The sequence below is a fragment of the Salvia splendens genome, chromosome 5, assembly GCF_004379255.2.
Source record: "Salvia splendens isolate huo1 chromosome 5, SspV2, whole genome shotgun sequence".
Lineage (NCBI taxonomy): Eukaryota > Viridiplantae > Streptophyta > Magnoliopsida > Lamiales > Lamiaceae > Salvia > Salvia splendens.
The window spans coordinates 16,423,010-16,435,383 of NC_056036.1; the positions used below are offsets into that span (position 1 = coordinate 16,423,010).

Consider the following 12,374-nt stretch of genomic DNA (forward strand, 5'->3'; position numbering starts at 1 on the left):
GATGGGTAGAGAAGTTTAGTTATGAAGATTTAACCACAATTATGTATTTTTCGGAAATGCTACACTGAATTGAGATCACAATCAATCCACTTATTGGAATGATAAAAGCAAAAATCAAGAAGGGAAAGAAAGCCCTAGTTTCATCCATTAACAGCAGAGCAGTAATACAGATGATCTAGAAGAGAGATGAGCAATTACAAAATCAAATCTCAAAACATAACATCGACATGATAACACGTTGTCAGGAGAAACACAGCAATCTACTCAAGCTGCTGATAGTAATCGCGACGGAATCGGTCTTGATCGATGAAGATAATAGCGTAGAGAGCGTAGATGATTCCAGGAATATATCCCAATATAGTCAAAAGCAAGCAAATGAAGAACTCAGTCTGCACAAACAGAAAGCGATGGTAAAACCTAGAAAGTCAAGTCAATCGGGTTATATAAATATGCGAAAGAGAGCTTACGGTGCAGCAGCCATGACGGAGGCAAACACCGAGAGGTGGGATCAAGATGGCGAGCACGATTGCACAGAAGAGTTCGCATCTACCCGACATGATTTCAATTTCTCACTTCTCCTCTCCCCTCTCTTCTCTAACTTAGATATAGATATAGAGAGAGAGAGATGAGATAATTTGTTAATTCAGATGAATCACACCCACAACCGACAGCTGTATAATAATTGCCACTTATTCCAATTTTTAAAAACTCATTTTATATTACTATGAGATCCCTAAAAGTCGTGGTTTACGAAAAATCAGATACGGACTATTTTTATATCATTGCGAAAAGACTATTCAATTTCTTATTACTCTCTCCGTCCTACTACAAGTGGAGTATTTCTAATTCACCACGGAATTTTATATAGTGTTATTTTATAATTCAGTAAAGTGAATAAAGTAAGATAGAGTGATGTTTTTATATTTAAAGTGGACATCTCAAAAAATAAAAAAATTTGTCACTTAGACTGAGACTGAGATGGAGAGAGTATAAGACACTTTACAAGTTTGGTAGGCATTAAGAAATATGAAGTGAAAATGAGCGCGAGAGACTTGAGCTAAGAAGGAGAGCTGCCTCATTCTTCAATCTCCATCCCTTTATATAGTGAGGCTTGAGACTCTGATCCCCAGGGCATCCTCCTTTGAAATGTCGGTTGTGCCCTTGCAAAAGGATCTTTTATCCCATTTTCACTCTTTCTGCCTTCTTCTTGATTTTCCTATGTCAGTTTGACGATTAGCGGTAATTCGCTTCGATTCTCCTTGATCATGCGTCTGCCTGGTCACTCTATATGATCTCCTGGACTTGACAGATATCTACACACCTAAACTCAAAATTACACATTAGTTTTCAGAAAGAACAGAAATTTATCCCAAAACAAATGCATGAATAAGCCTTATCATGAGGGTATTTGTGTAAAAATATAGATTTGTCAGGTTTTAAAATTGATGCAGATAAATAATCGGACCATGGAGACCAGATAGTTTATCTATAATATGAGAGTTTATTATATCGGGCCCGTCCTTAATCATAGGCTTTAGAAATAAATAAGTTATGCTACCAAATGATCAATAATGTAGGTTAAATAATCTAATCTACAGTTATCATAACTACCAAACTGAGTTGTGAAATTGAATTCTATGAACCAAACACAATACATATTTAATTCCAGCACACAATCTTCCAAACCAAAATACCCCTTGAGATTATATAATTTTATTTTTGTCCAGTGAATCGTATGGGGCGTACTAGATTAACCATCTCTTAAATTAGTTTGGTGACTGAACTCTGTATTGTTAATTATAGTATTACTAGTATGTTGGTATTTTAATGCTGTTTGGATGATGATATAAAGATATACTACTATAATTATGGCCTGAAAGAAATTAAGGGCTCTATCAATCTGGTGTTTGAATCGTTAAACCCAACGCTAAAAAGTTTCCAAATTTGGTAGTATTTATTGTATTACTCCTATTAAAATTTCTGTTTTATTACATACGGAGTAGTACAATATTTTGATTGTTTTTTTTGCTTAACATTCCATTGAACCACTATTACGTGTACAAATTGTCCCTTCATAAATCATAATGATTCCCAATCGGGAGTAATTTTTATATTTAATTTAGAAAGATTTCATTAGTATTTCGTAATCTAATTTATATTACTTCAATTCTTGGTTGATTCGAAAATGTCACTCATTAGACTAGAGTGCGCCTTTCTTTTTTTTTTTAAGAACTTTCAAAGTATACACAAAAGTTTAGGGTTTAGGAACATATCCGAATATAACACTTGTGGGATAAAGTGCAATTTAGTTGGTAGACACTTCCTTTAGAGATTTGAGTTATCTCATGGATGAATAAAAAATATTATAACAAAAACTTGTTGACTCAAAAACATATATTTTTTGAATTATACGGCAAAAAGATTTTGCCCTCGGTTAAAATAAACCATCTAATTCAATCTGATCAAGACCCTTTAGATTCTACCATCAACTGAGTATCGTTTTCGTTCTCTTTTTTTCTTTTCTTCTTTTCTTCTTTTCTGTAGGAGTCTAGAGTAGAGGTCTCCAAATCGAACCAAACCGGACGAACCGGCCCGGAACCGTCACCGGCAGTTCAAACCGTGACCGGAACCGGCGGTTCCACCGGGCCGGTTCAGGTTTCAATTCGTGGCAAACCGTAACCGGCGGTTCCGAACCGCCGGTTTGGCCCGAACAGCCGGTTCGGCGGTTCCCGACAAGTTTTCAGGCCTACTCCTAGCCTTTTCAGAAACCACTGCCGCGGCCGCCGTTTTTCGTCAGAAACCGTTGACGAAACCGGATGTTCCGTCGGATTTTCAAAATTCTGAAATTTGAATTTTTTTTTAAATTTAATCACAATTTTCCCCTATAAATACCTCCTCCTCTTCATTTCTACTCACCCCATTCTTGTGGTAATAAGAATTTCTCTTCTCAATCTCAATTTCTCTATTCTCCATCCTCATTCTCTCAAGTTGTTTACGTTATTTGCGCTCATAATTTACTCACGTTGTTCACGTTATCATCTTCACACAATCACACTACTATCTATTCTCCACTTTCAATTTCCATAAATATCATGTCTTCATCTCGTCGTGGTGGTGATCGGGGCAAGGGAATTGCCCAAGATCAAAGTGATACTCGTCGTCGACGTGTCCCTACTAGAGCACAAGTTGCGGAGGAGGTGGGAAGGCGAGCCGCTCTTCGAGCTCAAGTAAGTTCTAATATGTTTTAGTTTTTTGTTAATTCATTTTTATTAAATTCATAATTTCATTTTTCAACATCTATGTGTCTATGTGTTTTATTTTTGTGTTAATATTTTTAGTTAGTTGTATAATTTTCGTAGGAGGAAGAAGATCGAAATGCGGCCTTGTTACTTGCCCTCACCGACGACGACCAACAAGGGGGGCATTCACATTCGGCTTCGCGTTTCGAGTACGATGTGAATCTATCGTCGGACGAAGGCGATGATGGATCGCATCAATTCCCCCCTTCTAGCACCGGCCAAGTTGGCGAAAATGATGAGGAGGCCGATGCTCCTCCTTCCGCAGGACGACAAAAGAAAAAGATGTCTCCCAAGTTGAAATCCGATATTTTCACCAAACATTACAAGAAGGTCCCGATGGTAATTTCAAATCCTAATGATCCGACCACTACCGTGGAGACAAGTGAGTTCAAAGCATATTGCAACTATTGCGATAAAGTCTATCCATTTGGAACCGGTGGGGGATATGGTACTCTCCATCACCATTTGAAGGCAAAACACCCCGTGGAATATAGGCATACTAAGTCCCAAAGCCAAATAAACTACTCCGCCGGCTCATCGTCTCAAACAGGTACGCCTCTATTTAAATATGATCCAAAAAATGTTACCGATGCTATGGTAAGATGGGCGGCAATGAAACATTTGCCGTTTAATTTTTTTAATGATAAAAAATATGAAGTTACTATGCAAACCGCTTTTAATGTTGCTACAAAAAGAATTCCCCCCTCTACTGCTCAAAGATCTAACAACCGTCATTTTTTTGATAAAAAAAAACGTTGGAAAATTTCTATCCAACTTGGGGCACAAAGTTAATATTTGCTCCGATGTGTGGACGGATTCTTTCCAACGAAATTCTTACATGGGAATTTCATGTCATTTTATAGACAATAGTTGGTCTTTAAATAAACGTTTAATTGGTTTTAGACAATTTCCTTCACCACACACCGCACAAGCAATTGCATATTTAATTATTCAAGTTTTGAATGATTATGAGTTATGCAACAAGATATTTTCGGTTGGTTTTGATAACGCAACCGCTAACACCGCAAGTATACCCGATTTAATTGCGGCTTGCTCCCCGGTGATAAGTGGTAAGTATTTTCACCAACGATGTATTTGTCATATATTAAATTTATGTGTACAAGATGCTTTGTCTTTATGGCAAAGACATATTCAACCTATTACAACAGTTGTATCCTTGATCCACTGGAAGCCTCAAATTGGCAAGGCGTGGAAGAAGTATTGCCACTCGAAGAAAATAAGGTACACAACTTTTACTTTAGACGTGTCTACTAGATGGAACTCTACATATGATATGTTGCATTCTACATTAGAGCATATAGAATATTTGGTTGATTTTTATAGAACTTTCCCTGTTGATGATTTATATCTAACCTCTTCTTGTTGGGATCAAAGCATGAGCTTATTTAAATCATTCAAAGGTTTTCAAAATGCCACCGTTGAGTTATCGGGTGTGTATTATTGCACATCCGTTCGTGTTTTAGAACATTGCATGTACATATCACTTGTTTTAAAACTGCAATGAAAAATTCCACAAACAATCTTGAGTTAATGTGTGTTTTATATTACATGGTTGAAAAATGGCTCAAGTATTTCAATGAGATCCCAACGGTTTTTTTGCTTGACAAAGTTTTGGATCCAAAGTGGAAACTAGTTGGTACTTTAAAAATTTTAGAATTTTATTACAACAATTTGGCTTCTATTGATCTTGAACCACTCCGAGCTTTGCAAAATGACGAGGACGACGACAACTACATAAACCTAGCCCAAACATTCCAAATAAACCTCCCCCACCTCCCAACCCTCCAAAGAAGTTTTGAGTTCGACTTGCGGGCTCTCTTTCACGATTACGAAGCCAAGTACAACATACCCACCAAGTAAGACCTAGACCCCCGTCAAACACATAACTTTGGCTTCTTTCAAGTTGATGACCCCGACGCCCAATCCCAATTGGCGGACCTATACGGCTTCAGCAGCGGAGGAAGGACGACAAATTCGGCAAGTGAGTTAGATTTATATTTTGACTCACACTTTTCATTCAATGAGGAAGAAGGAGGTCCCGTTCCCCAACAAATCGACGTCCTAGATTGGTGGGGATCACACGAGAAAGATTTTCCCATCCTTGCATCAATGGCCAAGGAGATCTTTTCGGTTCCGGCTTCCACTGTCGCCGTCGAGTCCGCCTTTAGTGTTGGCGGCAACGTCTTGGACGACAGAAGAAGTGGACTCACCGGGCAAAACATGGAAGCCACCATGTTACTTGATGATTGGTGCTCCGCCGAAATTAGAGACCAAGAACCGGATTGAGACAATCAAGTAGTACATCCCGACCAAGACTACTTCCCCGACGAAGAAGAGTAGGCGCCAATTCCTCCGATGAAGCCAAATAGGTAAGCAAGGTAAGAGAACTACGTGGACTTTGATTCCAAAATGCAATTGAGCATTGAGGATACGTAGGCATCTCAACTTAAATTTTAAATTTAAGTTGAGCTCAAGTCCTTTTCTTTTATTTCTTTTTTCTCCCCTTTGTTTCGAATATGTAATTTGTAAAAAGTAATCAAGACTTTAAGTCTTTTGTAATTTATAATTTTTAAGTTGTAATTTGTAAATTTTAAATTGTAATTTGTAATTTGTAATTTTAAAGTTGTAATTTGCAATTTTGAAGTTGTAATTGGTAATTTTGAAGTTGTAATTTGTATCAATAAAATTGCATTTGTACATCGCTTTATTCTAATTTTATTTATGCAAGTATATTTACATTTTTTACTTGAATTACAATGTAAAAATAAAATTAAATTAACATGAACCGCCGAACCGGCCCGGAACCGGATATGCACCGGCGGTTCACGGTTCAGGAACCGGAACCATCCAAGCTTGGCCGGGCCGGTTCAGGTTCATGCTTTTCTTGAACCGGAACCGGCGGTTCCGAACCGTGAACCGCCAGTTCCCGAACCGTGGTAACGTCTAGTCTAGAGTGAATCACATATTCTTCACAAAATAAACCATCTAATCTCAATCCCACACTAGTTTTTGGTGTTCTCTCTACATAACAGATACAATATCTGAAGTTAATCACATCTTCTTCACAAAGCTAGATTGAATCTACTTCACATCAGAAATAAACAAAGTTTATGGTAGAAATGGATCTGAACTCTAGTGCTATATAAGCGCGTCCTTTTTTACATAATCGAGCAATAGAAGCTATGGAGCTCAAGCAGAAAGTAAAGCAAACAATATGGTATAATCCTAAACTAGATAGAAAACAATTAGTTCTAGTTTGGCCATCTTGGGCAGTGCTTTTCAGTAAGTATTAAGTAAGTATTTGTCCCAGAAAATGAGTAAAGCTATGGTAAATGAAAGCCGACATTACAGGCTGAGCAAGTTCTCTACTTACCTTGATGATTGGATAGCCTCCAGCTTACGAAAAGGCACTTCAAACTCTCAATGCTACTGGATCCTGCCATGAGATCTTCCTCTTCCCCACACGAGCCGGCCCTTCACCAGCATTTCTACATATGGACAGCATCAACTCATTTTGTACTTCGTCATTTGGATGTCTCATTAAACTTCTTCTGGTTTCTTCATACTTCACCGCGTCATTATCAGTCTGGAAATCCTCATCACCTGTCTGTTGAGTGTAGATTAGAATACATGAAAGTTATTAGAAATTTAAATAATCACTTGTGAATTGAGCTTCCTACCGAGAGTTCATTCAAGTCAAAGATAAGCGCTCGGCTGGGCAATGGCGATTCTATCCCGATAGAACTATCATCTTGATTCAAATCAAAAGCTGTCGATGCATTGCTCGGAGCTGTACCATTTTCATACATTCTTCCTTTCTTGTTCAAGTAAAAAAATGGAGTCGTGCTCTGCATCAAATTAGCTTTCCTGGAGTCTATTCTTACTTTGTGACTCAAATCAGGAATCATAGTCGAAATGCACTGAATAGATTCTTTTCCACCATCTAACATTTTCCTATGATGCTTCCCGAATGGAGATGTACCACGCAAAGCTACTTCTTTACTAACATACTGTTTCTTCTTCGCTCTAACTTCTGAAATTGGGGGTAAAATACTAAGAGTGGCTTCTTTTCTACCACGTTTCTCAGTCTGTTTAGTTTGCTTATGCAGAATTGGCGACTGTCCTAGTTTTTCTTTCTGTGAGGAATTCTTAGTCTTCCTTTTTACTAAGTAACTAAATCTTTTCCGCAGAAACCTGTGGATTACAACAAAAGATCATTAAGGTACCACAACACCTTTGCACTTTTAACATCATCAGTTGTATCTATAGACACATTATATTGAGGAACGTGACTATCCATCGCCACTGCACACACAATCTTGATAATGATCCAAGCCGGAAATTCATGATAACATCAGAAACTCACTGATTATTTGCTAATAGAGAATAAGAGATTGAAATACAATCCCAAAGTCGGTATATTAATCACAACCATCTGAACAAAAAGTACAACACCACATGAAACACAATATGTTGAGAAAGTTGTTTCATACTTTCTGACTATGGTCAGACATATCTCACTTACAAATGACAATAAATGGCAATGGCATTCTGATGGAGATGAGACAGTGGATTAATCAATGTTGCTTTCATCTTATTTTATTTATGTTGGGACTTTTTTTTATTTAGATGGGCTTTAGTATCATAAACCTAGTATATAAGGTTGCTGGTGTGGTGTGTAGCAGTCAGGGAGCTTTTGATTAATACTTATTGGAATAAGAAAATTAGTTTTCAGCAAACTTCTTTTTCATATATACTTGTGATGCGTCACATTCGCAGAAGATGCGATCTTGAGAAAGCTAATTCACACAATCTTCGTATTCATGATTAGAGTAAGAAGCAAGATTATTGCATACCGAACTTCAGTAGCAAGAACCATCTTCCTCTGTTTCCCCACCTCTAATCTGCTTCTCATCATATCAACTTCCTGTAGAACAGCGGAACAACTTCACATTTTTAGCGCATCTCAAAATGCTGGGACTTACTACCGGAGCAACAAACCGAAGCTTAAAAGGATACACTAGTACACATGCCTTGTAATGGCACCATTTTTAGCTAAGAATCATAAAGACACACACATCTTATAGTAATTTCATTAAGCATTAAGCTGGACAACCATATTGGTACTGAACAGATGCCAAAAGTTTAGGTCACTTTAACGGCCTAATTTTTTAAGGGGAAATCAAACAGGCATGACAAAAGAATTCCTAAACAAGAATTCAGAAAAATATAAGACCTCCAATTAGGTTAATGTAATGATGTGGATTATAAAACACCAGCAATCTCTCTTTTGTACTAACTCCATAAACAACATTAACTAATTAATTTCTATGAGAACAGCAAATAATGAACAGAGCTACATCAATCAATATAAAACAAGAATATAAATTCCAAAGGTTCATATCCTAGCAAATTACACATTAAACAGTAGCCCAATAATACAAAATGAGCAAATAAAACCTAAGATCTCCCAAATTTAAAACATTAGAATAAAAAACCCACAAAAAACAAAAGAAAAAGAAAACACCTTTTGAAAGCCGTGATAATCCTGCATAAGAGTCCGATACTTGAGCGTAGCCCTACCGTCCTCACACGTAGAAAAGGCATACGGCGTCGTTGGATCCAAAATCACTCCTTTTATCTTCTTTGACATTAGATAAAAAATAAATAAAAGAGGGGCCGTTTTCAAAAGGTGTGATCTTGCGACGGAAGAGATATGGGAGAGAGGGTTAAGTGTGAAAAACAGGAAAATGAATATATGGTGATAGATGTGAACACGGAAGAGAGCAATAAAAGAAGGGGCGTTGTACGAAGATAAAGAAAAGATAGAATAGAGAGAGAGAGAGAGAGAGAGAGAGAGAGAGGGGTGTGGGAAGGTTATTTTCTTTTCTTTGTGGGAAAGGAAAAAACTTACAGAAGCAAAGGGGCGAAAAAGGCGACATAATTGGGGCAAAATTGAAAAACATATTGTTTGGAATTGGAAAGCAGTGATGAAGAAGGGGATTTCTGCAATTGTGGGACACACAATTCTGGGTTTGGTGGTGTGTGATGTGGGTTATTGTTATTGATGGGAAAACGTAGGAAGGGAAGCGAAGGATTCTCTTTCTCAATGTAGACTACGTTTTTTCTGTCTAGAATACTGGTTTGCTGAGGGTACGTGAGCAGACAATGTATAGACATAGTGAGAGAGAGAAAAGAAAAGGAAAGGGGAGATTAATGGATGAGAGTTTGCAGAGAGAGAGTGGGAACATGCTTGGTTGTTGGAAAGCATAGGAGAGAGAGACGCCCTGTTTAATGTTTTTTTTTTAATATTTCAAATACTCCCTCCGTCGCCCTGTTTAATGTTTTTTTTTAATATTTCAAATACTACTATACATTAAAACAAATGATCAGTTAGAGCATCCACAATAGCGCCTAGCGCATCGCTTAGCCGAGCGCCGGTGCTAGGCGATCTATTGCAACCGCCTAGCGGTTTCCGGATTTAAAAACCGCCTAGCGCTCGGCGGTTCCGTGGCGCTAGGCGGTGCGCTGGGCGATCCGCTTGGCGCTATTGCAGCGTCCGGATCGCCTAGCGCGAATTTTTTTTCCCGAAACACTATATATACGCGCCTTGCACGTCATTTTCATTCGTACCACTTATTTTAACGAGTACTCTTTCTATCTAAATTTCTGTACAATATTGAAAAGTGACCAACCTCATGCTTACCATATGCTGAACCCAACCAGTATAGGTTATTATTCATTCTCTTTCATCGACCAATCTGTATTAATGCACGCTTGCTCTGCTTGATAGGTATAGTTAATGGGTGGGAAGTTATCATAATTGAGTTGGTTTGGTTCGTCATCATTGTACAGGTCATTATCTAGGAATGGATGTCCATGATTGCCGCACAATCACATATGACCGCCCTCTGAAGCCTGGTGTTGTAAGTTTCTTCTTCTTTTCGTTTCCTTTTCCCTCTTTGCTTGGTTTGAGTGGGAACTTGAATATTCCCCCAAATGAGCTTCAAATGATTATAAGAATACCTGCCAGAGAAAACACTTAGATGTGTAATCAAATCTTTTATATGATTTATTTTGAAAAAGAAAACGAATGGTACTCTAATTTATAAATCCGATGAAACCTAAAAAGGAGAAAAGGCACTCCTGGAGGACTGCTGTATTATTGTATCTGACACCAATAATATGATGGCCACCTTTTCTCAGATGGGATATGACCCCTATTATCATGAATCTTTCAAAATGTAGGGTTTTTCCCACGAACTTTAAACTTGGCAAATAATATCACGAATTTTACGCGAGTTTGTTATTTCCCACCAGCCAAAAAATTACAACAAATAATATTTTGATAGGGATTTTTATTCGTAATTTCTGACAACTTCGAGAGCTTCAAGTTCTTCAATCTTTGAGGATAGTTTTTCTTGAAGTACACCCTCCAAAATTGTTCTTCAATCCGTTAATATAGCCGGAATTTTTTGCCGTTGGAAAATAACAATCTCGCGTAAAATTCGTGATATTATTTGCCAAATTTAAAGTTCGTGGAAAAAACCCAACTTTTCGAAAGTTCCATGATATTAGAGGCCAATATCCATTCTCAGATATATAAGAATAACTTTTGGTCCATCTTGTTCCACTGTTGTAGTATCTAGTAGTACTATCTAACTACCGGAAGTCTACTTGAAAAATATTTATCTAACTGTAAGCAGGACAAATTTGTAGAAGAAAACCTTGTTGCAAACTTGATGAAATAAGATATATCATGCATTTGGGCTCCTATTAAGACAATTGGATGAGTACCTATTTGTTTATTAGGGGTTGGTGAGTGGGGAGATATTGGGTATTGACATATTTTACTCTTCCATTTCTAAATGTTGAAGTTGCACAATTTTCATTGGTAGGTTTTGGTGTGTAAGCTCAGCTACTCAAATTCCCTTTGTATAGGCAGCTGGGCCTGGGATGGGGAGTAGGGTGATGAAAATGAAATTTGGCAATAACCTGGCTTGAGTTTTGGTCGATCATATGGTACGAGAAGTACAAAATGGCAGTAGTTTTGATTATAGTCTGTTGTCTTGTGTTGCTGCTGAATGGACTGCTGGCACATTCCCAGTCCTGCTCCTAGTTTCTTTTCTGTTGTTTATGTTGGATACTGACTAATTCTTGAACAACTTCCACATGGGCAGGTGATCACAATTGAACCCGGAGTTTACATCCCTTCCAATTCTAATGTTCCCGAGAGGTAATTTCCTAGTTAATTGATTTAGGGCATCAATAACCCCGTCCCCATTTCCGGCCCCAAGTCCCCTCCACGTCATCATTCCTCTACAATTGCGGCCCAGGCCCCAACTGCTGTAACCCTGGAGGTTGCGGCCCGGGCTGCAACTAATAAATGACACTATTCACAACTCCAACCTATTTTGAACGTAAAATAAAATACGTTGAGCAATTATAACACGAGAAATTCATTTTTAATACAAAAATAATAAATTATAAACTAAAAAATATACAAAAAATTAGAGTAATAAAAAAAATGCAAAAAAAAATAAAAAAATTAAAATTCTGCAATACACAGTTGCCCTTCTCCATCTCCTTCTTCCTCTTCCGTCTTCTTCCCCCTCTCCCCCTTCTTCTTCTTCTTAAAAATGCAAAAATTAAAAAAAAATTAAAATTGATGAAAAAAACGTCGCCCCTCTCCATCTCCTTCTTCTTCCTCTTCCTCCTTCTTCCCCCTCTCCCCCTTCTTCTTCTTCTTCTTAAAAATGCAAAAAAAAAAAAAAAATTAAAATCGATGAACAGTAGCGGCCCGTCACCGTGCAACCCCGTCCCGGGCCGGGACGCGGGACGCTTCCCAGGCCGGTCACGCGTCACCGGGACGGGCCTGAGCCGTGCCGTCCTTCCGTGTAATGCATGGGACGGGCCGGGACTCGCGAGATGCGGCCCGGCCCCTTGCGTTACGCATGCTCTTATTTTTCTGCATTCAGTACCTTCTTTTAATTCAAACCTTTTTTGTGGGGGTTGGGCCGTTAGCCCGTTACAGACCACCCTCATTCCTAATAA

The 12,374-nt window shown here is 38.2% G+C and overlaps 1 protein-coding gene and 2 long non-coding RNA genes across 4 annotated transcripts; 1 reads left to right on the forward strand and 2 right to left on the reverse strand.

Moving 5' to 3' along the window:
* Nucleotides 1-122: 122 nt before the first annotated feature.
* On the reverse strand, nt 123-1,303 carry LOC121802479. Its single transcript, XR_006050783.1, has 2 exons — nt 468-1,303; nt 123-389 (listed from the first exon to the last, which is right to left on the reverse strand). It is a non-coding gene; the product is annotated as an uncharacterized LOC121802479 (long non-coding RNA).
* Nucleotides 1,304-6,288: 4,985 nt separating this feature from the next.
* Nucleotides 6,289-9,603, reverse strand: LOC121802874. 2 transcript variants are annotated; one of them, XM_042202566.1, is made up of 4 exons: nt 8,848-9,603; nt 8,177-8,247; nt 7,001-7,514; nt 6,289-6,923 (listed from the first exon to the last, which is right to left on the reverse strand). In XM_042202566.1, the coding sequence occupies exons 1-4, from the start codon at nt 8,971-8,973 to the stop codon at nt 6,888-6,890; spliced, it is 747 nt and encodes a 248-aa protein (XP_042058500.1). In that variant the 5' UTR covers nt 8,974-9,603; the 3' UTR covers nt 6,289-6,887. The 2 variants fall into 2 exon arrangements, with proteins under 2 accessions (XP_042058500.1, XP_042058499.1); XM_042202565.1 differs by having other exon boundaries at nt 6,289-6,927; nt 8,848-9,601.
* Nucleotides 9,604-9,995: 392 nt separating this feature from the next.
* LOC121803517 lies at nt 9,996-11,578 on the forward strand. Its single transcript, XR_006051042.1, has 3 exons — nt 9,996-10,051; nt 10,176-10,246; nt 11,501-11,578. It is a non-coding gene; the product is annotated as an uncharacterized LOC121803517 (long non-coding RNA).
* The last annotated feature ends 796 nt before the right edge of the window (nt 11,579-12,374 follow it).